General features: G+C 70.7%; 1 protein-coding gene across 1 annotated transcript in view; it reads left to right on the top strand.

The window, feature by feature from the left end:
* The window catches only part of PDE4A (phosphodiesterase 4A), a 28,589-nt gene extending 4,751 nt beyond the window's left edge, over positions 1–23,838 (top strand). Inside the window, exons 3-17 of the mRNA XM_087777908.1 lie at positions 7,106–7,291; positions 7,930–7,966; positions 8,167–8,240; positions 8,329–8,378; positions 8,823–8,935; positions 14,312–14,405; positions 15,386–15,567; positions 15,655–15,753; positions 16,377–16,541; positions 17,973–18,072; positions 19,285–19,439; positions 21,181–21,303; positions 21,385–21,567; positions 22,853–23,236; positions 23,800–23,838. Coding sequence (XP_087634034.1) covers positions 7,106–7,291; positions 7,930–7,966; positions 8,167–8,240; positions 8,329–8,378; positions 8,823–8,935; positions 14,312–14,405; positions 15,386–15,567; positions 15,655–15,753; positions 16,377–16,541; positions 17,973–18,072; positions 19,285–19,439; positions 21,181–21,303; positions 21,385–21,567; positions 22,853–23,236; positions 23,800–23,838 — 1,984 coding nt within the window. The remainder of the gene's footprint in view (positions 1–7,105; positions 7,292–7,929; positions 7,967–8,166; positions 8,241–8,328; positions 8,379–8,822; positions 8,936–14,311; positions 14,406–15,385; positions 15,568–15,654; positions 15,754–16,376; positions 16,542–17,972; positions 18,073–19,284; positions 19,440–21,180; positions 21,304–21,384; positions 21,568–22,852; positions 23,237–23,799) is intronic.

Below are 23,838 nucleotides of genomic sequence, written 5' to 3'. Positions count from 1 at the left end.
TCACCGGCACAGCCACGGCCCCCGGCTCTGGGCCCCCCTGCCCGTGGGCACCCCATGGGTGCTGGTGCCGGCAGGGTTTGGGGGTGTCCAGGGACCCCCCCAAGACCTGACTGAGGGCACCCCCATCCCGGCAGCTGCGGTTTTGGGGTGACCCCTCCGCGCTGCCGGCTCTGCCAGGGTGAACCCGCTCCCGGTGGAGGGGGGGTGAGCAGAGCCAGCCACGGCACGGCCACCAGCAGGACCCTCGGGTGCCAGCGGGGGGTCCCCATCCCAACACCAGGGTCGGGGGCTGCCGGGATCCAGCCGCTGTGCCGGTACTTGGGAGATGTGCCGGATCGGGAGATGCTCGGTGTGGGGGGACGGATGCAGCACCCCCAAAGCCACCCCCCGGGATCCATCTGGCCCCAGTGCCGGCTCTGCCCGTTCCCGATCGGGAAGTTTTTTGGGGGAAAACAAGTTGGGAACGCGCTGACGGGTGGTTGTGCCACAACGGCAGCATGTGCTGGGCACCGCGTCCTTCCGGCAGAGCCGAGGGGGCAGCGGCACCTCCGGCTGCGTTAGGGGAGCTAATTTATGCGCAGGAGGCTCAGCAGATGGTCGGGACTCGGGGGTTTTATTTCCTTCCTCCTCCTCCTCTTCCTCCCTTCCCGACGGAGTTTCCCCCCCCCTTCTTGAGACAGCTGTCCGGCGACGAGCGGCTGGGGAGGGCGATGGGGCGCAGGCAGGTCCGGCATCCCCCCGGTGAAACCAGGGCTGCCGAAGGGGTCGAACCCCCCACAAATCCAGGGGTTGGGGTGCCAGATCCCCCCACCACGGCACCCCATCAACCCCCCCGCGGTGAGACCCGGCAGACAGGCGACTCGCGATCCCTTATCCTGGCATCCCCATCCCGCTGCCGGCGCTGGTGCGGTTCAACCAGGAAGAACTGGCTTAACCCTCACTGACGGGTTTCTCCCTTCCTGGAGCAATTAGTGTAATTAAGCAAAACGAACGTGAAATCCCAAGCTGGGATTTCACCGGGACAGAGGCGGATGGCCAGAGCCCGGCTCACCGCGGCAGTGCCAGGATCCGGCCGGCCGACGCTGGCTCCCGGAGGCTTTTCCCGGGTTCCTGCAGCCCTCGCCCTAATTAATTCCTCCTGCTTTAATTCTTTTCCTTTTCAGAAAAGAAATAATAATCAAACCGACGCCAACCTTGCGCCGCCGGCGGGTCGCGGTGATGGCGGCAGTGCCGCGCGCCGCCCATCGCAGCCCCTCTGGCGTTTATGATGTGCCGTAATCTTTTTCGAGGGGGATGAGTCACCTGCGGCCATTAAAAGTGATTCACGTTTGCCTCCGGCTCCCGGAGCAGATCCCGGTCGGGAGGAAATCCCGCGCCGGCAGGCGAGCCGTGCCGCCGGCTGCCAGGAATAGCAGGGACACCCCGTCTTGCCGCCCCCAGGGCCAGCCGGGCACGCCAGCCGGTGCGGCACGGCGCGGTACGGCACGGTACGATGTGGTGTGGCACGGTACGGCGCGGTACGGTGGCAGCAGGCTGGGGGGCCCTCTGCACGGGGGGACGCCGGCGGTGGTCCTGGCTGCGGGGGTGTCCCGGTGCTGGTGACCGTCCCCGTCCCTGTCTCCTTCCCGGCCTCCAGCTCTTCCTCCTCTCCGTCTCCATCCCATCTCTGTGCCCATCCTCATCCTCATCCCATCCCCGTTCCCGTCCCCATCCCCATCTCTTCCTCGTCCCCATCCCATCTGTCCCCATCCCATCTCCTTCCCAATCCCATTTCCATCCTCATCCCCAGCCTTTTCCCATCCCCATCCCTTCCCATCCCCATCCCATCTTCATCCCTGTCCCCATCCCATCCCCGTCCCCATCCCATCTCCATCCCCATCCCATCCCAGTCCCCATCCCGTCTTAATCCCTGTCCCCATCCCCATCTCTTCCCTGTCCCCATCGCCTCCATCCCATCTCCTTCCCAGTCCTGTCTTCATTCTTTTCCCATCCCCATCTCCATCCTTTTCCCATCCCCATCCCATCCCCATCCTCTCCGAGTCCCCATCCTTGTCCCCGTCCCCATCCATCCCCATCCCATCTCCTTCCCAATCCCATCTCCAGCCCCATCCTTTTCCTGTTCCCAGCCTATCCTCATCCCATTCCATCCCTGTCCCCATTCCCAGCCCCATCCTGCTCCATCCCTGTCCCCATCCCATCCCATGTGGGGGGACCTCGGGGTCCCCTCCCTGCCCCCCACCCCCTCGGGGACAGGGATGGACCCAAACCGGCCGCTCCGGGATGAGGCCGGAGGAGCGGGCGCCCAGGGACCACCGGCGATGATCCAGGGGGACCGCTGCATCCCGCCTGGCTCCGCCGGGGAGTGGGGACCCCACTTCTGGGGTGCTGGACCCGCCGGACCCCCCCAATCACCCTGGCAGGATCCCATCCCGCATCCCAAACTGGGGGGGAGGGAGCTGGGACCCCCAGCGCACCCGGGGGTCCCCAATCCACTGGGGATAAACACACCCCGAAACGGACACTGGGGACACTGGGGGGTCCCCGTCCCCGAGGATCCCCGGCCCGGCTGCCCCCCGTCTCTCGCCCAGCAGCTGCGGCTCCCGAGGCGTGAAATATTCCCAATAAAATCCCAAAAAAGCCCTTTCCCTCCCCGGAGCCGGTTGCTAAATTTGCCGGCTGTGAGTCACCCCCTGCCCGCCCCGCTGCCTGCGCAGCCCCCCCGGCTCCCCCCGCCCCCCCGGGCCATGGGTGCTGAGCCGACGGGGACCCCACGGGCTGGGGACCCCCATGGGGCCGGGGACCCTCGTGAGTCCCCAGGGTCCCCCCCCCAGGGCCAGGGTCCTCCATGAGGCTGGGGACATGGCCCAGGGATGGGGACAGGGATGGGGACAGGGACAGGGGTGGGGACAGGGACAAGGGCATGGGATGGGGACAGGGATGGGGACAGGGACAGGGATGGGGACAGGGACAGGGGTGGGGACAGGGACAAGGGCATGGGATGGGGACAGGGATGGGGACAGGGACAGGGATGGGGACAGGGACAAGGGCATGGGATGGGGATGAGGGAAAGGCCATGGGATGGGGACAGGGATGGGGACATGGGACAAGGATGGGGACACAGGACAGGGATGGGGACAGGGACAAAGGCATGGGATGGGGATGGGGACACGGGACAGGGATGGGGACAGGAAAATGGAGACAGGGATGGGGACAGGGAAAAGAGACAGGGATGGGAACAAGGCCATGGGATGGGGACAGGGATAGGGACATGGGACAGGGCTGGGGACAGGGACAAGGGACAGGGCTGGGGACATGGGACAGGGCTGGGGACAGGGACATGGTGGCAGGGCTGGGGACAGGGACATGGAGCTGGGCCCATCTGGTCGGGCTTAGCCCAGAGAGCGGCAGCGTCCGGCCCCCCGTGGCTTTCGGGAAGAGCCGGGTCCTGGGGGGTCCCCGCCACGCGAGGAGCCGGGATGGGGCCGGGATGGGGCCGGGATGGGGGGAGCCCCGCCGGGTTCGGGGGGGCTGAGCCCTGCTTCCCGGGGCCCCGCCGGACCCCCCTCTCCTGGGGGGCCTGGGGGACATGGGGTCTGTCCCCAGGGACCCGTGGGGTGAGGACCCCCTTTCTGGGGGGACACAGGGGTGCAGAACCCCTCCCCGGGGACATGCGGGGTCCGGACCCCCTGATGGGGCTCAGGGACCCGCGGGGGGGGGGGGGGCACAGGGACCCCCAGGCTGGGCACAGGGACCCCCAGACAGGAGTCAGGGACCTTGGGGGGGCTCAGGGACCCCCGGACAGGACTCAGGGACCCCCCGATGGGGCACAGGGACCCCTGAACAGGACTCAGGGACCTCGGGGGGGCTCAGGGACCCTCCGGACAGGACTCAGGGACCCCCGGGGGGCTCAGGGACCCCCAGGCTGGGCACAGGGACCCCGGACAGGACTCAGGGACCCCCAGGGGGGCTCAGGGACCCCAGGCTGGGGTCAGGGTCCCCCGGGGGGGCTCAGGGACCCCCCGATGGTGCTCAGGGACCCCCAGGCTGGGGTCAGGATCCCCCGGGGGGGCTCAGGGACCTCGGGGGGGCTCAGGGACCCCCCCATCCACCACCCCCGCCAAGCCCCGGGCCGGTCCCTCCCCCCCCGGCGGCAGCGGGCGGTCCCGGGGCGGCACCGGGGGGGGCGGGATGAGCCCCCCCTTACCCCGCCCCCCGCCCTCCCCCGCCCCCCCGCCCCCGCCGCCCTCTCACCCCGTCCCCTCCCGCTGCCATGGCCGGGGAGCGGCGGGGGCTGCTCCGGCCGGGGGGGGCCTGGGGGGGGGGGCCCGAGGACGAGACCTTCCTGCCCGGCCCCCCCCCGGGCCCCCCCGCTCTCTGCCCCCCCGGGGGGTCCCCCACTTTCCTCCGCCGCCTCCGCCTCAACCGCAGCATCCAGGAGCGGCACCGAAGGATGCGGGGCAGGTAACGGGGGGACCCCCCCCAAAAAAATCCCTTGGGCCCGCCCGGGACCCCCTAACCCCCCAAAACCCCCGGGACCCCCGGGACCCCCTAACCCCCCCCCACGGGACCCGAGACTCCCCCGGGACCCCCTGACCCCCCTTCCCGGGACCCCGGACCCCCGTGGCCGGGAGTGCTGGACCCCCCCCCGGTACGGACCCCCCCCGTACGGACCCCCCCGACCCGGTACAGACCCCCCCCAGGGCTCCCTACGGCGATGGCCCCCCCCAAGGGCTGGGGGCGTCCCTAAATGCCCCCCCGGGCTGCAGCTGGGGGGGCGGTCAGGCCAAGCCCCCCATAAGCAACAGCCCCCCCCCAGGCTGCTCTACCGGCCCCCCCCTCCCCGGGACCCCCCCCCGGGACCCCCCCAGGGGGGTCACGGTGTCGGGGGGCTCCGGGGGGGAAGGGGGGGCCCCCCCCGGCCGCTCGTCCCGGGGCGGCTCCTTAGAGGAAGCCGGTAGAGGAAGGGGGGGGGCCGGGGCGGGAGCACCCCGTGTCCCCCCCCCCGCACCCATGGAGCCGGGGGGCACCCAGCGGCTCGGCAGCAGGAGACCCCCCCCGGGGAGCGAGCGGGGGGGGCCGGCGGCGAGGTAGGGGCGGGGTGGGGGGGCATGGGGGAGCACCCCGAGCCCGGGGCGGGGGGGCGGAGACCCCCCCAGACCCAGTTGGGGGGGGGGACACAGGGATACCCCCCCCATACCCATGTTGGGGGGCGACAGGGACACCCCCCATGCCCGGGAGGGCAATCGGGGTCCCCCCCATTTCGGTGGGACAGCCCCCCCCCCCCCGTTTTTGGGGGACAGAGGTGTCCGCCACGCCCAGGTTTAAGGGGGGGCCCTTTTGTGAGCCCCCCCCCCCCAATAACGGCCTTTGGGTGCCCTCCGGTTGCCTGGGGACCCCCCAGAAACGGCGGGGGGGGGGCGGGGGGGGGCAGGACGCTTGGGTTCCTCCCAGGGCGCAGGGGGAAGTGGGTGGCGGTTGGAGGGGGGAGGGGACAACGGGGAGCCCCCCGCCCCCCCCCCCCGCGGGTCCTCACCCCACAGCGGGGGGGTCCCAAAACCGAGGGGGGTCGTGGTTGTGACATTGGGGGTCCCGGGGTGCTCGGCACTGGGGGTCCCAACTGGGACACGCGGGGGGGGGGCGGTACCGGGGGGGTCTGGGGGTGCACGGGGCCCTGGGGACCCCAACCCCGGGGAGGGCCCGGTTTGGGGGGCACGGGGCTCCTGGGGGTCCCGGTACTGGGGGGTCCTGGTATTGGGGGGGTCCCAGTGATGGGGGGTCCTGGGACATGGGGCTCCTGGGGGTCCTGGTATTGGGGGGTCCCGATATTGGGGGGTCCTGGGACATGGGGCTTCTGGGGGTCCCAGTATTGGGGGGTCCTGGTATTGGGGGGTCCCAGGACATGGGGCTCCAGGGGGTCCCAGTATTGGGGGGTCCTGGTATTGGGGGGTCCTGGGACATGGGGCTCCTGGGGGTCTCGGTATTGGGGGGTCCCAGTGGTGGGGGGTCCCAGGACATGGGGCTCCTGGGGGTCCCAGTACTGGGGGGTCCCGGGACATGGGGCTCCTGGGGGTCCCAGTATTGGGGGGTCCCAGTGGTGGGGGGTCCCAGGACATGGGGCTCCTGGGGGTCCTGGTATTGGGGGGCTCCTGGTACTGGGGGGTCCCAGTGGTGGGGGGTCCCGGGACATGAGGCTCCGGGGGGTCCCAGTATTGGGGGGGTCCCTGGGCACAAGGCTCCCAGGGGTCCTGATATTGGGGGGTTCCCAGTGTTGGCACAGGGTCCGGTGTACGCGGTGACACCGGTGCATGTGGTGGTGCCAGTGGGTACAGTGACGCCAGTGCACGTGGTGACACTGGTGTGCACGGTGACACCGGTGCACGTGGTGACACCAGTGGGCACGGTGATGCCAGTGCACGTGGTGACACTGGTGTGCGTGGTGACACCGGTGCACGTGGTGACGCCAGTGGGCACGGTGACGCCAGTGCACATGGTGATGCTGGTGTGCACGGTGACACCGGTGCACGTGGTGACACCAGTGGGCACGGTGACGCCGGTGCACGTGGTGATGCCAGTGGGCATGGTGACGCTGGTGCACGTGGTGACGCTGGTGCACATGGTGATGCTGGTGCGTATGGTGATGCTGGTGCGTGTGGTGATGCCAATGGACACGGTGACGCCGGCGCGCGTGGTGATGCCAGTGGGCACGGTGACGCTGGTGCACATGGTGACGCCGGTGTGCGTGGTGACACTGGTGCGCATGGTGATGCCAATACGCATGGTGACGCCGGTGCACGCGGTGATGCCGGTGCATGCGGTGACGCCGGTGCGCACGGTGACGCCAGCACCGGCTCGCACAACCGCAGATAGGAGAGTCCGGCAGCACGCGGGCAGGCAGGCGGCGTGGCGTGGCCACCGTCACCACCGGGCACGTCACCAGCGCCACCAGGAATGTCACCAACGCCACTGGGCTCATCCGCCACCGCCGCACCGACCCCCGCACGGGGGTCTGCAGGGCGGCGCTGTCGTGCCGGCCCCGGGGGCCTGCGAGGGGGTCCCGGCCTGGCCCCCCCCGCCCCGTCCCCGACGTCCCCCCGTGTCCCCCCAGCTTCGAGGTGGAGAATGGCCCCTCCCCGGGCCGCAGCCCCCCGGACCCCCAGGCCAGCCCGGGGCTGGTGCTGCTGCCCGGCGGCCCCCCCGGCCAGCGCCGCGAGTCCTTCCTCTACCGCTCCGACAGCGACTACGACGCCTCGCCCAAGAGCATGTCCCGCAACTCCTCCATCGCCAGCGAGGCGTGAGTACGGCCCCGGCACCCCCGGCGCCCCCGGGGCCCTCCCACGCACCCCACGGACTCTGGGTGCCCCAGGACCCCCGATATCTCCCCAGGGACCCCAGTATCCCCCTGGGGACCCCCTGATACCCCCTGCAGACCCCCGAGATCCCCTCGGGACCCCCCGATATTCCCCTGTGTACCCTCCTGCCATCCCTTGGAGACCCCCCGATACCCCCCTGGGGACCCCCCAATATCCCCCAGGGACCCCCAATACCCCCCTGGGCCCCCTCCCCACCCTCCCCTTGGAGACCCCCAGTACCCCCAGGGACCCCCTGATACGCCCCTGGGCCCCCCAATATCCCCCTGGGGACCCCCAAATCCCCCCTGGCCCCCTCCCCACCCTCCCCTTGGAGACCCCCCAATATCCCCCAGGGACCCCCCACCATCCACCCAGCGACCCCCCAGTATCCCCCGGGGGCCCCCTCCCCACCCTCCCCTTGGAGACCCCCCAATACCCCCCAGGGACCCCCCGATACCCCTCTGGTGCTCCCCCCACCCCACTGGGGGCCATGTCCCCCCCCAGGGGGGGTGGGGGGCCGGGGGGGGACCCGGGCGTCCTGGCCCTCCCCCCCGCTGACCCCCCCCCATTGCTCTTCCAGCCACGCCGAGGACCTGATCGTCACCCCCTTCGCCCAGGTAGGGCTGGGGGGTCCCCGGGGGGGTCCCGGGTCGGGGTGGGGGGTGCAGGATTGGGCCCTGCACCCCCAAGCCCTGCCTGGGGGGGGGGGGCTGGCCCCAGCGCTCGGGCTTTGGGTGATGCCAGCGGCAGATTTGGGGTCCCTGGGGGGTCTCACCCCCCCCCTCTGTCCCTGACCCCCCTGTGTGTCCCCCCCCAGGTGCTGGCGAGTCTCCGCAGCGTCCGCAGCAACTTTTCCATCCTGGCAAATGTCCCCACCCCCACGGCCAGCAAGTGAGTGACCTTGACCTTGACCTTGACCCTGACCCCCCCCCATGTGGGGGTCCTGGCCAGCCCTGACTCCGCCCCCCTCCCCCCCCAGGCGGTCGCCCATCGGCTCCCAGCCCCCCCTCTGCAAGGCCACGCTCTCAGGTAAGGGGGGGGGGGAAGGGGTTAAGGGGGGATCCCCCCCCCCCGAGCTCGGAGGATTTGGGGGGAGGGGTAACACTGGTCGTGCCCCCGTCCCACTGGGGAAACTGAGGCACGGGGCTGGCAGCCCCCATCTCCCCCAGCCCTGTCCCCGGGGGGGCCCTGCAGCCCCCCCGAGCCGTGTCCCCAGGTCCCCCCACCCCTGGGGGCCCCCTCAGCCCCAGGGGGGTCCCTGCACCCCCCAGCCCCGGGGGCCCCCCAGCCCCCTCCCTGAGCCCCCCCATCCCAGGGGTTGCCCTCAGCCCCCCACCCCTGGGGTCCCCCCAGCCCCGGGGCCCCCCCAGCCCCCTCCCCAGGGGGGTCCCTGCACCCCCCAGCCCCGGGGACCCCCCCCAGCCCCGTCCCCTGGCGCGGGGGGCTCGGGCGGGCGCTGACCCCCCCCCGCAGAGGAGACGTCCCAGCAGCTGGCCCGGGAGACGCTGGAGGAGCTGGACTGGTGCCTGGACCAGCTGGAGACCCTGCAGACCCACCGCGCCGTCAGCGAGATGGCCTCCAACAAGGTGGGCCCCGGCGCGGGGACGGGGGCGCGGGGATGCACCCGCCGTGACACGGGGACCGGGATGGGACCCGCCGTGACACGGGGACTGGGATGGGACCCCGCCGTGACACGGGGACTGGGATGGGACCCAGCTGTGACATGGGGACTGGGATGGGACCCCGCCGTGACATGGGGACTGGGATGGGACCCAGCTGTGACATGGGGACTGGGATGCACCCGCCATGACACGGGGACCGGGATGGGACCCCGCCGTGACATGGGGACCGGGATGGGACCCGCCGTGACATGGGGACTGGGATGGGACCCGCCGTGACACGGGGACTGGGATGGGACCCAGCTGTGACACGGGGACCGGGATGGGACCCGCCGTGACACAGGGACCGGGATGGGACCCAGCTGTGACACAGGGACCGGGATGGACCCCGCCGTGACACGGGGACTGGGATGGGACCCAGCTGTGACACAGGGACCGGGATGGACCCTGCCGTGACACAGGGACCGGGATGGACCCTGCCGTGACACGGGGACCGGGATGGGACCCCGCCGTGACACGGGGACTGGGATGGGACCCAGCTGTGACATGGGGACTGGGATGCACCCGCCGTGACACGGGGACCGGGATGGGACCCCGCCGTGACATGGGGACCGGGATGGGACCCGCCGTGACATGGGGACTGGGATGGGACCCGCCGTGACACGGGGACTGGGATGGGACCCAGCTGTGACACAGGGACCGGGATGGACCCCGCCGTGACACGGGGACTGGGATGGGACCCAGCTGTGACACAGGGACCGGGATGGGACCCCGCCGTGACATGGGGACTGGGATGGGACCCAGCTGTGACACAGGGACCGGGATGGGACCCGCCGTGACACGGGGACTGGGATGGGACCCAGCTGTGACATGGGGACTGGGATGGACCCCGCCGTGACACGGGGACCGGGATGGGACCCAGCTGTGACACGGGGACTGGGATGGGACCCCGCTGTGACACGGGGACCGGGATGGGACCCGCCGTGACACAGGGACCGGGATGGGACCCAGCTGTGACACGGGGACCGGGATGGGACCCGCCATGACACGGGGACCGGGATGGGACCCAGCTGTGACACGGGGACCGGGATGGGACCCGCCGTGACACAGGGACTGGGATGGGACCCAGCTGTGACACAGGGACCGGGATGGACCCCGCCGTGACACGGGGACCGGGATGGGACCCGCCGTGACACGGGGACTGGGATGGGACCCAGCTGTGACATGGGGACTGGGATGGACCCCGCCGTGACACGGGGACCGGGATGGGACCCAGCTGTGACACGGGGACTGGGACGGGGCCCGCCATGACACGGGGACCGGGATGGATCCCACCATGACACGGGGACTGGGACGGGGCCCGCCATGACACGGGGACCGGGATGGATCCCACCATGACACGGGGACTGGGATGGGACCCCGCTGTGACACAGGGACCAGGATGGGGACAGGGATGGACCCCACCGTGACATGGGGACTGAGACGGGGATGGGGACAGGACCCTGCTGTGACACGGGGACAAGGATGGGGACTGGGATGGGACTCAGCTGTGACATGGGGACAGGGATGGACCCCGCTGTGACACGGGGGCAGGGATGGGGACAGGGATGGGACCCTGCTGTGACACGGGGACCGGGATGGGGACAGGGATGGGACCCCGTTGTGAGATGGGGATGGGGAAGGGAAAGGGACCCCGCTGTGACACGGGGACGGGAATGGGGACTGGGATGGGACCCCGCTGTGACACAGGGACAGGGATGGGGACAGGGATGGGACCCAGCTGTGACACGGGGACAGGGATGGACTCTGCTGTGACATGGGGACAGGGACGGGGTCAGGACCCCAGCTCTGCCATGGATTTGGGGACAAGACCCCGGTTGTGCCGTGGGGACAGGGATGGGGACAGGACCCAGCTGTGCCGTGGGGACAGGGACAGGACCCCAGCTCTACCGCGGTCCTGTGGCAGTGCCGGTGGTGGCGATTGTGGCGGTGGCTGTCAGGAGTGGCAGTGCCGGTTGTGCCAGTGGCGGCAGTACCGGTGGTGGCGATTGTGGCGGTGGCTGTCGGCAGTGGCAGTGCTGGTTGCAACGGCTGTGGCAGGAGAGTTGGTGGCACCGACAGTGGTGCCAGCGGTTGTGCCGGTGGCTGGTGGTGGTGGCAGTGCCGGTTGTGCTGGTGGTGGCAGTGCCAATGGTGGCAGTTGTGTCGGTGGTTGCTGGCAGCGGCTGTGTCAGGGTGTTGGTGGCACTGACAGCGGTGCCAGCGGTTGTGCCGGTGGCTGTTGGTGGTGACAGTGCCGGTTGTGCCAGTGGTGGCGGTGCCGGTGGCAGCGGCTGTGTCACGGTGTTGGTGATGCCGGCGGTGCCAGGGCCGGTGGCTGTGGTTGTGGCGGTGGCGGCCGGTGCCGGTGCCGTGGGTCTGGGTGCAGGATCGTGCCCCCCCCCCCCCCCCGCCGTGTCCCCGCATCCCCGTGCACCTGTCACCCCCCCCGTGCCACCCCGGGGGGGTCCCCGCCCCGCGGGGGGGGGCTGGGGGTCCGGGGGGGGGGCCCTGGGGGGGCCCTGGCCCTTTGCGGGGTCTGGGGGGGTCTCCGGCCCGTTGGGGGGGTCCTGGGGGTCCCCATCCCCACGCGGGGTCACTCGTGGGGGTCCCCGCCGCAGGGGGGGGTCCCGGCCGCAGTGGGGGGGGCCCCGAAACATGGGGACCCCAGCAGCGCCCCCCCCCCCGCCCGAACACCGGGGCCCCCCCGCCCCCTCCGCCCCCTCCGCCCGGCGCTGCGGCGGGGCCGTGGCCGTGGCCGTGACCGTGGCCGGGGGGGGGGGGGGCGTGGGCAGGGCCGGGGGGGGGCGGGGCGGGGCCCCGCAGCCCCGCGCAGGCGTGCGCCCCCCCCCCGCCCGCAGCTCCGCGGCCTCCGCAGCCCCGACGGGACCCCCCGGCCCGCCGAGACCCCCCGGGATCCCCCGGCCCCCCCCGGCACGCCGAGACCCCCCGCGACCCCCGCGACCCCCGGGACCCCCTCGCCCCCCCCCCCCCGCATCCTCCCGCATCCTCCCGCATCCCTGCTCCCCCCCGCTCCCCCCGCCCCCCTTGGCCCCCCCATCCTCTCCACCCCGCCCCCCGCGCCCTCCCCACCCCCCATGGGCACCCACTGACCCCCCAGCACCCCCGGGGGGGCTGCAGGACCCCGGGGGAGGGGGTTCAGCCTCTGGAGCAAAGAGGGGGGGCGATGGGGGGGACCCCCCGGCCGGGGACGGGGCCGGGGGGGGGGGGGGTGGCGGTGCCCTCCCGACCCCGAGGGGGGGCCCCTGCTCCCCCCCCCCGGTCCCACCATGCCCAGGGCCCCCCCGCTCCCCATCGCCTCCCCCGGCCCTTAGGAGGCTGCGGGTAGGGGGGGGGTGCTCGGAGAGGGAAGGGGGGCCCCCCCCCCCGCTAAGCAGGGGCCCCCCGGTTCCCTCGGGGTGGCGGGGGGGGTCCAGAGCCCCCGGCCGCCCCCCCCCCCCCCGGCTGGAAAATGCCCTTGGTGGATTTTTTCTGCGAGACCTGCGCCCAGCCCTGGCTGGTGGCCTGGTGGGACCAGGTAAGGGGGCGCGGGGGGGCCCGCTCGACCTTCCCCCCCCCCCCAATGTCACGGCGGGACCCCCCCGAGCCAGCCCCGGGGGTCGCCCCCCGCTTCCCTGCACGGTGACCCCCCGCTTTGGGGGGGTTGGGGGGGGCGGTGGGCATGCATGGCTCCGTGGGGGGGGGGGCTGTGTTTGGGGGGACTCCCCGCCACAATTTGTGGCCTGGGGGACCCCCCCCCCCTCAATTTGTGGCTTGGGGGGGGGGGCTGCGCCGTCACGCAGAGACCCGGCAAACTCATGACACGTTGAGGGGGTTCCCGGGGGATGGGGGGGGCTGGAGGACCCCCCCCCCGCCGTGGCACAGCAGGGGTTAAACCCCCCCCCCCCCCCCGCAGGGACGGGGATGGGGCAGTTGCTACGGAGACTGCGGTTGCCATGGAGATTGGGCGGAGGCTCCTGATTGGCTGATGAGGGAGGGATGCAGTGATGCTCTCCCCCCCCCCCCCAGTGTTGGGGGCAATGGGGGGGGGCTGGGGTAAATGGGGGGGGGCAGCAGCCCCCACCCCTCGCCCCGGATCGGGCCCCCCCCGGACTGGGGGGGCGGGGCCAGCACCTCCCTCGAGGGGGGGCAGTGGAGTCTGGGGGCTTTAGGGGGGGCAATGGGGTCTGGGGGGTTGGGGGGGGTCCCCGAGTGCTGGAGGGGTCCCCAGGGTGGCGGGGCCCGGACGCCTGGGTCCCCCCGGGGTGTGGGGGTGACAGAGGTGGGGACCCCCGGCCTCGCTGAGCCTGGGGGCCCGGGGGGGGACGACACGGGCCTGGCCCCCCCGGCCCCCCCCGCCCCCCAGCCGGGGGATGAGTCACTGGGGGGGGCAGCATCCGGGCCCCGCTCAAGGACAGCGGGGACTCAGGGGACATGGGGCGGCCGCCCCCCCCCCGCTACCGCAGCACCCCGGGGGGGGCGCCCATGGGTGCCCCTGGCTGGGGGGGGGGGGGGGGGGCCTCGGGGCCGGGACAGCGGCTGGAAGCGCTGGCGGCTCCCAGTGTCCCCTCCCAGTGCCACCAGTGTGTGTCCCCCCCAGCGCCACGGGGGCTGTAAAGCTGTGCTGGCCCTGTCCTGTCCCTGGCCCCGTCCCTGGCCCCTTCCCATTGTCCCCTTGTCCCAGTCCCCATCTCCCAGTCCCCATCCCTGTCCCCATCCCTGTCCCCATCCCCGTCCCCTTCCTCATCCCCTTCTTGTCCATCTTTGCCCCCATCGCCATCCCGTCACATCCCTGTCCCCACCCTTGTCCCCATCCTTGTCCTTGTCCCCATCCTTGTTCCCATCCCCATCCCCATTGCTGTCCCCATCTCCGTCCCATCCCTGTCCCCATCCCAGTCCCGTCCCATCCCAGTCCCATCCCATCCCTGTCCCCATCCCAGTCCCGTCCCCATCCCAGTCCCATCCCAGTCCCATCCCATCCCTGTCCCCATCCCAGTCCCATCCCATCCCGGTCCCATCCCATCCCATCCCTGTCCCCATCCCAGTCCCATCCCATCCCTGTCCCCATCCCATCCCAGTCCCACCCTGTCCCCATCCCATCCCAGTCCCATCCCTGTCCCCATCCCTGTCCCCTGGGGCCAACAGGACGGGGGTGGCCTGGCCAGGCTGGGACCCCCCATTCCCCTCGGGGTCTTCGTCCCTCTCCAGGGGTCGGACCCGGAGCTGGGGGGGTCCCGGGGGCGGGGGGCGATGCGGGGGGTCCCGGGGGCCATGCGGGGGGTCCCTCACCCCCGGCCCCCCCAGTTCAAGAGGATGCTGAACCGGGAGCTGACGCACCTCTCCGAGATGAGCCGCTCCGGCAACCAGGTCTCCGAGTACATCTCCAGCACCTTCCTCGGTGAGCCCCCGCCGCCCCGGCACCCCCGGCACCCCCAGACCCCCGCCAGCCCCTCAGGGACCCCCACCAGACCCCCAGGGACCCCCAGGGACCCTCCGGACCCCTGCCAGCCCCTCAGAGACCCCCAGGGACCCCCAGGGACCCTGGCCAGCCTCACAGGGACCTCCAGGGACCCCCGCCACCCCCTCAGGGACACCCAGGACCCTCGCCAGTCCCCTGAGAACCCCCAAGGACCCCCACCAGCCCCTCAGGAACCCCCAGGGACCCCCGCGACCCCCTCAGGGACACCCAGGACCCTCGTCAGTCCCCTGAGGGCTCCCAGGGACCCCCACCAGCCCTCCAGGGACCCCCAGGGACCCCCAGGGACACTGCCAGCCCCCAGGGACCCCCACCAGCCCTCCAGGGACCCCCAGGGACCCCCAGGGACACTGCCAGCCCCCAGGGACCCCCACCAGCCCTCCAGGGACCCCCAGGGACCCCCACCAGCCCTCCAGGGACCCCCAGGGACGCCTGCCCATCCCTTGCGTGCACGTCCCTTGCGCACGCATCCCATACACACACGTCCTTTGCATGCATCCCTTGCACACGCATCCCTTGCACACGCATCCCTTGCACACACATCCCATACACATGCATCCTTTTCATTCATCCCTTGCACGCACCTCCCTTGCACCCACAGGATGCATCCCTTGCACCCGCATCCCTTGCACAAGCACCCCCCTTGCACCCATGGGATGCATCCCTTGCACACGCATCCCTTGCACATGCATCCTTAGCGTGCATCCCTTGCACGCACATCCCTTGCACCCAGGGGATGCATCCCTTGCACCCGCACCCCTCGCACGCACCCCCCTTGCACACGCCCCCCCCCCCGCCCCCCCTTCTCGCCCCCCCGCGCCCCCCCTCGCTCCCTCGCGCGCCGGGGGGCTCCCACGGCGTGGCCGTGCCCCCCGAGCCGTCCCTGGCTCCCCCCGCCCCAGACAAGCAGCACGAGGTGGAGATCCCGGCCCCCGGCCCCAAGGAGCGGGAGAAGAAGCGGCGGCAGCCCCCCCCCATGGGGCAGATCAGTGGGGTGAAGAAGCTGCCCCCCGGCTCCAGCCCCGGCTGCTCCAGCGTCCCCCGCTTCGGAGTCAAAACCGACCGGGAAGAGCTGCTGGGCAAGGTGAGGGGGTTCACTGGGATTGGGGGGGGTCTGGGAACGCGGGGGGGGGGGGGCTGAGCTGTGCCCACCCCCCCTGCACCCCCCCAGGAGCTCGACAACCTCAACAAGTGGGGGCTGAACATCTTCCGCGTCTCCGAGTTCTCCAACAACCGCTCGCTCAGCTGCATCATGTACACGATATTCCAGGTACGGAGACCCCCTCACCCCCCCACACCCCCCGTCCCCCCTGAACCCCCCAAACCCCCTCATCCCCCCCAAACCCCCCATCCCCCCTAAACCCCCTCATCCCCCCTAAACCCCCCTCAACCCCCCTCATGCCCCCCTAAACCCCTCCAACCCCCATCCCCCTCACCCCCCATCCCCCCCAAACCCCCTTATCCCCCTCAACCCCCCTCGTTCCCCCTAAACCCCCCAACCCCCCTTATCCCCCCCAACTCCCCCTAAACCCCCCAACCCCCCATCCCACCCCAAACCCCCCTATTCCCCCCCAACCCCCCATCCTGCCCCAAACCCCCCATCACTCCCCCAACCCCCCTCATCCCACCCCAAACCACCTCAATCCCCCCAAAATCCCCCCAAACCCCCCAACCCCCCCATCACCCCCCCAACCCCCCATCCCACCCCAAACCCCCCATCACCCCCTAAACCCTCCCATCACCCCCCGACCCCCCATCACCCCCCAGCCCCCCCATCCCACCCCAACCCCCCCCATCACCCCCCCACCCCCCATTCCCCTAAACTCCCCCACCCCTGGATCCCCTGGGGGGGGGGGCGAGCACCCCCCCAAATCCCCCCCCCGCCCCGAGCAGGAGCGGGAGCTGGTGAAGACCTTCAAGATCCCGGTGGAGACGCTGCTGACCTACACCTTGACCTTGGAGGACCACTACCACGCCGACGTCGCCTACCACAACAGCCTGCACGCCGCCGACGTCATGCAGTCCACCCACGTCCTGCTGGCCACCCCCGCCCTCGACGTGAGCCCCCGGCGCGTCGCGGGGTGGGGGGACCCGTCGCGGGGTGGGGGGACCCTTCACGGGGTGGTGGGACCCATCGTGGGGTGGTGGGACCCATCACAGCATGGGGAGACCCTTTGCAGGGTGGTGGGAACCCGTCACGGGGTGGGGGGACCCATCGTGGGGTGGGGGGGCCCGTCGCAGGGGGGGGGGACCCGTCATGGGGTGGGGGGACCCATTGTGGGGTGGTGGGAGCCATCACAGCATGGGGAGACCCTTTGCAGGGTGGTGGGACCCATCGCAGGGTGGGGGGATCCTTCATAGGGTGGGGGGACCCTTTGCAGGGTGGGGGGACCCATCGTGGGGTGGGGGGACCCATCGCAGGGTGGTGGGACCCATTGCAGGGTGGGGGGACCCATCGCAGGGTGGTGGGACCCATCGCAGGGTGGGGGGACCCTTTGCAGGGGGGGGGGACCCGTCACAGCATGGGGGGACCCATCGCGGGGTGGGGGGACCCTTTGCAGGGTGGGGGGACCCGTCACAGCATGGGGGGACCCATCGCGGGGTGGGGGGACCCTTTGCAGGGTGGGGGGGCCCGTCACAGCATGGGGGGACCCATCGCGGGGTGGGGGGACCCTTTGCAGGGTGGGGGGACCCTTCATGGGGTGGTGGGACCCGTCACGGGGTGAGGGGACCCATCGTGGGGTGGGGGGACCCGTCACAGCATGGGGGGACCCATCACAGCGTGGGGGGACCCTTCATGGGGTGGGGGATCCCTTCATGGGGTGGTGGGGACCCGTCGCAGGGTGGGGGGACCTGTAGCGGGGTGAAGGGACCCTTCATGGGGTGGGGGGACCCCTCACAGGGTGGGGGAACCCCTCTGGGGTGGGTGGAGGGGTTGGGTGACGGGGGTTTGGTCAAGGGGGGGTTGTGGAGAGGGCTGGGGTGGTTGGTGGGGGGCATCTGGGGGTGAGGGGGGGGTCTTGGGGTGCTGGGGACACCGGGTGATGGGGTCCCCAGATGTTGGGGTCCCCACATGTCCGGGTCCCCAGCTATTGGGGTTCCAAGATGTTGGGGTCCCCAAATTCCATGGTCTCAAGGTGCTGGGGTCCCCCGATATTTGGCTCCTGAGATGTTGGGGTCCCCAAATGCCGGGGTCCCCAGATGTTGGGGTCCCTGAACGCCACGGTCCCAAGACATTGGGGTCCCTGGGTGCCGGGATGCTGAAATATTGGGGTGCTGAGGTCCTGGGGGATCCCTGGGTGCTGGGGTCCCTGAGTATCGGGGTCCCCGTCCGCCGGGGTCCCCAGCTGCCAGGACCTCCAGGTGCCGGGACCCCAACCGCCGCGGTCCCGAGGTCTGGGGGTCCCCAGCTTTTGGGGTCCCCCCAGCCGGGAGCCCGGGGGGGTTTTGGGGTGCCGGGGCGGGTGCTGAGGGCGCCCGGTGCCGCAGGCGGTGTTCACCGACCTGGAGATCCTGGCAGCCCTCTTCGCCGCCGCCATCCACGACGTCGACCACCCCGGCGTCTCCAACCAGTTCCTCATCAACACCAGTGAGTGCGGCCCACTGGGGCGGGCCTTGCACGCGCGCGGCCTCTTGCACGCGCGCGGCCTCTTGCACGCACATGCTGTGCTGCGTGTGTCTTGCGTGCATGAGCCGCCTTGCAGGCGCATCCCATCCGGTGCATGCACGCTGTCTTGCACACGCGCTGTCTTGCACGCATGTGTCATCTTGCACGCCCACGCTGTCTTGCACGCGTGTATCATCTTGCCTACGTGTCGGCTTGCACGTGTGCACCGTCTCGCACATGCCCATCGTCTTGCACACACAGTCTTGCACGCACGCGTCTTGCACACATGCACCACCTTGCATACGCCCGTCATCTTGCACACGTGTGTCATCTTGCACATGCAGTCTTGCACACACACATCATCTTGCATGTGCCCATCATCTTGCACACACATATTTTGCGCACACACGCTGTCTTGCACACATGCACCATCTTGCACACACATGTCATTTTGTCCATGTGCAGTCTTGCACACATGCACTGTCTTGCACATGCCTGTCGTCTTGCACACGCATGTCATCTTGCACACACGCAGTCTTGCACACGCCCATTGTCTTGCACACGCCCGTTGTCTTGCACACGCCTGTTGTCTTGCGCACGCACGTCACTTTGGATGTGTGCACCATCTTGCACGTGCCCATTGCCTTGTACATGCCCGTTGTCTTGCACATGCCTGTCATTTTGCACATGCCTGCCATTTCGCACACACACATCACCTTGCACACACGCAGCCTTGCACACGCCTGTCGTCTTGCACGCGCATGTGATTTTGCACATGCACGCTGTCTTGCGCACGTGCGCTGTCTTGCACACGGCCATTATCTTGCATGCATGTCATTTTGCACATGCATGCTGTCTTGCACACGTGCACCGTCTTGCACACTCCTGTTGTCTTGCACATGCATGTCATTTTGCACATGCACGCTGTCTTGCGCACGCCCGCTGTCTTGCACACGCCCGCTGTCTTGCACACGCGTGTCATTTTGCACACGCCCGCTGTCTTGCACACGCACGTCATTTTGCACACGCACGTCATTTTGCGCGCGCGCGCGCGCCGTCTCGCACGCCCCGTCCTGCTCCCGCCCGCCGCCTCGCCCGCCCTCCCGCCCCGCAGATCGCGGCCTCGCACGCCCGCGGCCTCGCACGCCCGGGGGGGGTCCCCTCACTCCGTCCCCCCGTCCCCCCCCCCCCCAGACTCGGAGCTGGCGCTGATGTACAACGACGAGTCGGTGCTGGAGAACCACCACTTGGCCGTGGGCTTCAAGCTGCTGCAGGAGGAAAACTGCGACATTTTCCAGAACCTCAGCAAGCGCCAGCGCCAAACCCTCCGCAAAATGGTCATCGACATGGTAGGACCCCCCCCCCGCCCCCCCGAGCCCCCCGTTCCGTGGCGGGGTGACGCGCAGGGGCTGTGGGCGTTGGGCTTCGGAGCCCGCGGTGCTCTCCCGGAGAAACCGGCTGCTCGGGGCGCGGGCGGGCGAACGCTTGGCGGGGTAAAAAGCCCGGCTGGGCGGCCGAGCCCACCGAACGGCGGTGAACGGAGTCAAACCCAGTGGGCGGCCGGTCACCAGTGGCGTCCCCAGGGCTCCGTACTGGGGCCAGCTCTGTTTAACGCCGTTATCGATGATGGAGTCCGCGGCGAGGGGATTCGCGCCCCCGAGGTTTGCGGGAGCGTTGGGCTGCGAGGGCAGGGAGGCTCTGCCCTGGGGCCTGGCCAGGCCGCAGCCGTGGGCCCGGGGCCAGCAGGGCTCAGCGCCGGGTCCTGCGCGTGGGTGCCGCCGACCCCCGGCCACGCTGCGGGCGCGGGGAGGAGGCAGAGGCGTGGGGACGGGGACCCTGGGTGGCTCCCTGGTGGCCCCAACTGGGTGTCCCCAAGCATGGGCATCCCCTGGGGACAGGGACCCTTGGTGCCACCCCCATGTCCCTGCACAGCATCCTTGGGTACCAGATGGGGACAGGGACCCTCGGTGCCACCATGGTGTCCCCAACTGGGCATCCCCTGGGGACAGGGACCCTCGGTGCCACCATGGTGTCCCCAACTGGGCATCCCCTGGGGACAGGGACCCTCGGTGCCACCCCCATGTCCCTGCACAGCATCCTTGGGTACCAGATGGGGACAGGGACCCTCGGTGCCACCATGGTGTCCCCAACTGAGCATCCCCTGGGGACAGGGACCCTCGGTGCCACCCCCATGTCCCCAACTGAGCTTCCCCTGGGGACAGGGACCCCCAGTGCCACCCCCATGTCCCCAGCTGGGTGTCCCCAAGCACGGGCAGCCCACGGGGCCAGCCTGCCCCCGCACAACGTCCTCGGCCACCCGCTGGTGTCGGGGACCCCCGGTGACGTCGGGGGGGATGCAGTGACTGGAGAGCTCCTGGTGGAAGAGGACCTGGGGCTGGTGGTCGGCAGGCGGCTGGATGGGAGCCGGCAGCGTGCCCAGGTGGCCAAAGGGGCCACCAGCGTCCTGGCTTGTGTCGGGAGCGGCGTGGCCAGCGGGCCGGGGAAGGGACCGTCCCCCTGGGGAGGCCGCAGCTGGGACGCTGTGTTCAGCCTTGGGCCCCCGGCTCCAAGAAGGAGGCGGAGGGGCTGGAGCGCGGCCGGAGAAGGGCAGCGAGGCTGGGGAAGGGGCTGGAGCGGGAGGGGAAGGGGCTGGGGGGCTCGGGAGGAGCGGCCGGGGGAGCTGGGGGGCTCCGCCTGGAGAGGGGGAGGCTGAGGGCAGCCCTGGGCGCTCTCCACGGCTGCCTGAAGGGAGGCTGAGGCCGGGGGGGTCGGGCTCTTTGCCAACGAAGAAGCGACAGGAGAAGGAATAGGTCCTGGATGGGACCTGGGCTGAGGTGGGATCTCGGGAAGGATTCCTGCGCCCAAAGGGCTGTCGAGCGCTGGCCCAGGCTGCCCAGGGCAGGGGCCGAGTCCCCGCCCCGGGGGGGATCGCAAAGCCCCGCAGACGCGGCGCTCGGGGCCCTGGTTTGGGGCGGAGGTGGTGGCTTTAGCTTAGCGACGGGACTCGGGGATCCGAAAGGCCTTTTCCAACCCAAACGGTTCCACGATTCTGGGGGAGGGGACGCATCCTGACCCCCCCTTTGCCACCAGGTCCTGGCCACCGACATGTCCAAGCACATGAGCCTCTTGGCCGACCTGAAGACGATGGTGGAGACCAAGAAGGTGACGAGCTCCGGGGTGCTGCTGCTGGACAACTACACGGACAGGATCCAGGTTTTTGGGGTGGGGGGCGCGGGGGGGGGCCGGGGGGGGCCCGGGGGCGGCTGACCCGATGGCGCGGGGGGATCCCGGCAGGTCCTGAGGAACATGGTGCACTGCGCCGACCTGAGCAACCCGACGAAGCCGCTGGCGCTCTACCGGCAGTGGACGGAGCGGATCATGGAGGAGTTTTTCCGGCAGGGAGACAGGGAGCGGGAGCGGGGAATGGAGATCAGCCCCATGTGCGACAAGCACACCGCCTCCGTCGAGAAGTCCCAGGTGCGGGGACAGCGGGGGGACACGGGGGGAGCCAGGGGGACGGGGTGGCCCCACGTGGGCGGCCACGTGCAGAGGCGTGGGGACAGGGACCCTTGGTGCCACCCCCATGTCCCCAGCTGAGCATCCCACAGCGACAGGGACCCTCAGTGCCACCCCCATGTCCCCAGCTGGGCATCCCCTGGGGACAGGGACCCTCCGTGCCACCCCCATGTCCCCAGCTGGGCATCCCCTGGGGACAGGGACCCTCCGTGCCACCCCCATGTCCCCAGCTGGGCATCCCTTGGGGACAGGGACCCTCCGTGCCACCCTGATGTCCCCAGCTGGGCATCCCCTGGGGACAGGGACCCTCCGTGCCACCCCCATGTCCCCAGCTGGGCATCCCTTGGGGACAGGGACCCTCCGTGCCACCCTGATGTCCCCAGCTGGGCATCCCTTGGGGACAGGGACCCTCCGTGCCACCCCCATGTCCCCAGCTGGGCATCCCTTGGGGACAGGGACCCTCCGTGCCACCCTGATGTCCCCAGCTGGGCATCCCCTGGGGACAGGGACCCTCCGTGCCACCCCCATGTCCCCAGCTGGGCATCCCTTGGGGACAGGGACCCTCCGTGCCACCCTGATGTCCCCAGCTGGGCATCCCTTGGGGACAGGGACCCTCGGTGCCACCCCCATGTCCCCAGCTGGGCATCCCGTGGGGACAGGGACCCCTGGTGCCACACCGATGTCCCCAGCTGGGCATCCCCTGGGGACAGAGACCCTCGGTGCCACGCCGATGTCCCCAGCTGAGCATCCCACAGCGACAGGGACCCTCAGTGCCACCCCCATGTCCCAGCTGGGCATCCCTTGGGGACAGGGACCCCTGGTGCCACGCCGATGTCCCCAGCTGGGCATCCCTTGGGGACAGGGACCCTCCGTGCCACCCCCATGTCCCTGCACAGCATCCTTGGGTACCAAATGGGGACAGGGACCCTCGGTGCCACCCCCATGTCCCCAGCTGGGTGTCCCCTGGGGACAGGGACCCCCAGTGCCACCCCCATGTCCCCAACTGAGCTTCCCCTGGGGACAGGGACCCCCAGTGCCACCCCCATGTCCCCAGCTGGGTGTCCCCAAGCACGGGCAGCCCACGGGGCCAGCCTGCCCCCGCACAACGTCCTCGGCCACCCGCTGGTGTCGGGGACCCCCGGTGACGCCGGGGTGGGGGGGATGCAGCGACACCCCCAGCTCCCGGGCCTGATGTCGTCGTCCCGTCCGTCCCCCCCCGCGTGTCCCCAACGCGTCCCCTCCCCAGGTGGGCTTCATCGACTACATCGTGCACCCGCTGTGGGAGACCTGGGCCGACCTGGTGCATCCGGACGCGCAGGAGATCCTGGAGACGCTGGAGGAAAACCGGGACTGGTACCACAGCCGCGTCCCCCACAGCCCCTCGCCCCCCCCGGCCGCCGCCGCCTCCCCCCCCCAGCACCGCTTCCACTTCGACCTGACGCTGGAGGAGGATGAGGAGGGGGGGCAGGAACCCAGCGCTCGGGGGACCCCCCCGCCCTGCCACCCCCCGGGACCCCCCCATCAACCCTACGTCACCCCCCCGGAGCAGCCCCCCGGAGACCCCCCGAGGAGGAGGAGGAGGAGGAAGAGCGGAACGGACTCGGGGGGGGGGGGACGCGGTCGGGGAGTGGTGACCCCCCCGCCTTGTAGATTATTTTTGGGGGGGGGGGGGGGGAGCAGAACTCAGATTTATTTTATTTTCCTTTTCAGGCGGTTTTAAGTTGGGGGGCGGGGGGGAGGGGGAATTTTTATTGTATTTTTTAAAAAACTCGAAAAGACAAAAAAAGAGAGAAAATGGCCCCCCCCGGGGGAAAAAAAAAGGGAACGGGGACAGACCCCCCCCCCCCAATAAACTGGGGGGGGTTGGGGGGCTCCCCGCCCCCCCGTCTGTCACCCAAAAGCCATTTATCTGGAGGGAGGAGGGACCCGGGGGGGGCAATTTGGGGGCTGGGGGGGGGGGATGAGGCCTGGGGGGGGGCACAGGGAGGCCCCCCCAGTTTGGGGCGCACGTTACCCCCCCCCCAAAGTCTTCCGCTCGCCCCCCCTTTTTGCACAGGGATCGCTGGGTTTGCCCCCCTCCCCAAATTACCCCCCCCAAATTGCCCCCCTCCCCAATTGCCCCCCCAATTGCCCCCAGCTCTCCTGGGGGGACCTCTCTCTATTGGGGGGCTCTCCTGTCCCCCCCCCCCCAAGGAAGGGCCCCCCAAACCCGCTGGGGTCTGTGCAGGGTGA

Source organism: Nipponia nippon, unplaced genomic scaffold (genome assembly GCF_047370975.1).
Source record: "Nipponia nippon isolate SJK-2023a ecotype South Korea unplaced genomic scaffold, ASM4737097v1 scaffold_42, whole genome shotgun sequence".
NCBI lineage: Eukaryota > Metazoa > Chordata > Aves > Pelecaniformes > Threskiornithidae > Nipponia > Nipponia nippon.
The sequence above is the reverse complement of the archived record's forward strand: the minus strand, read 5'-3'. Positions and strand labels throughout refer to the sequence as shown.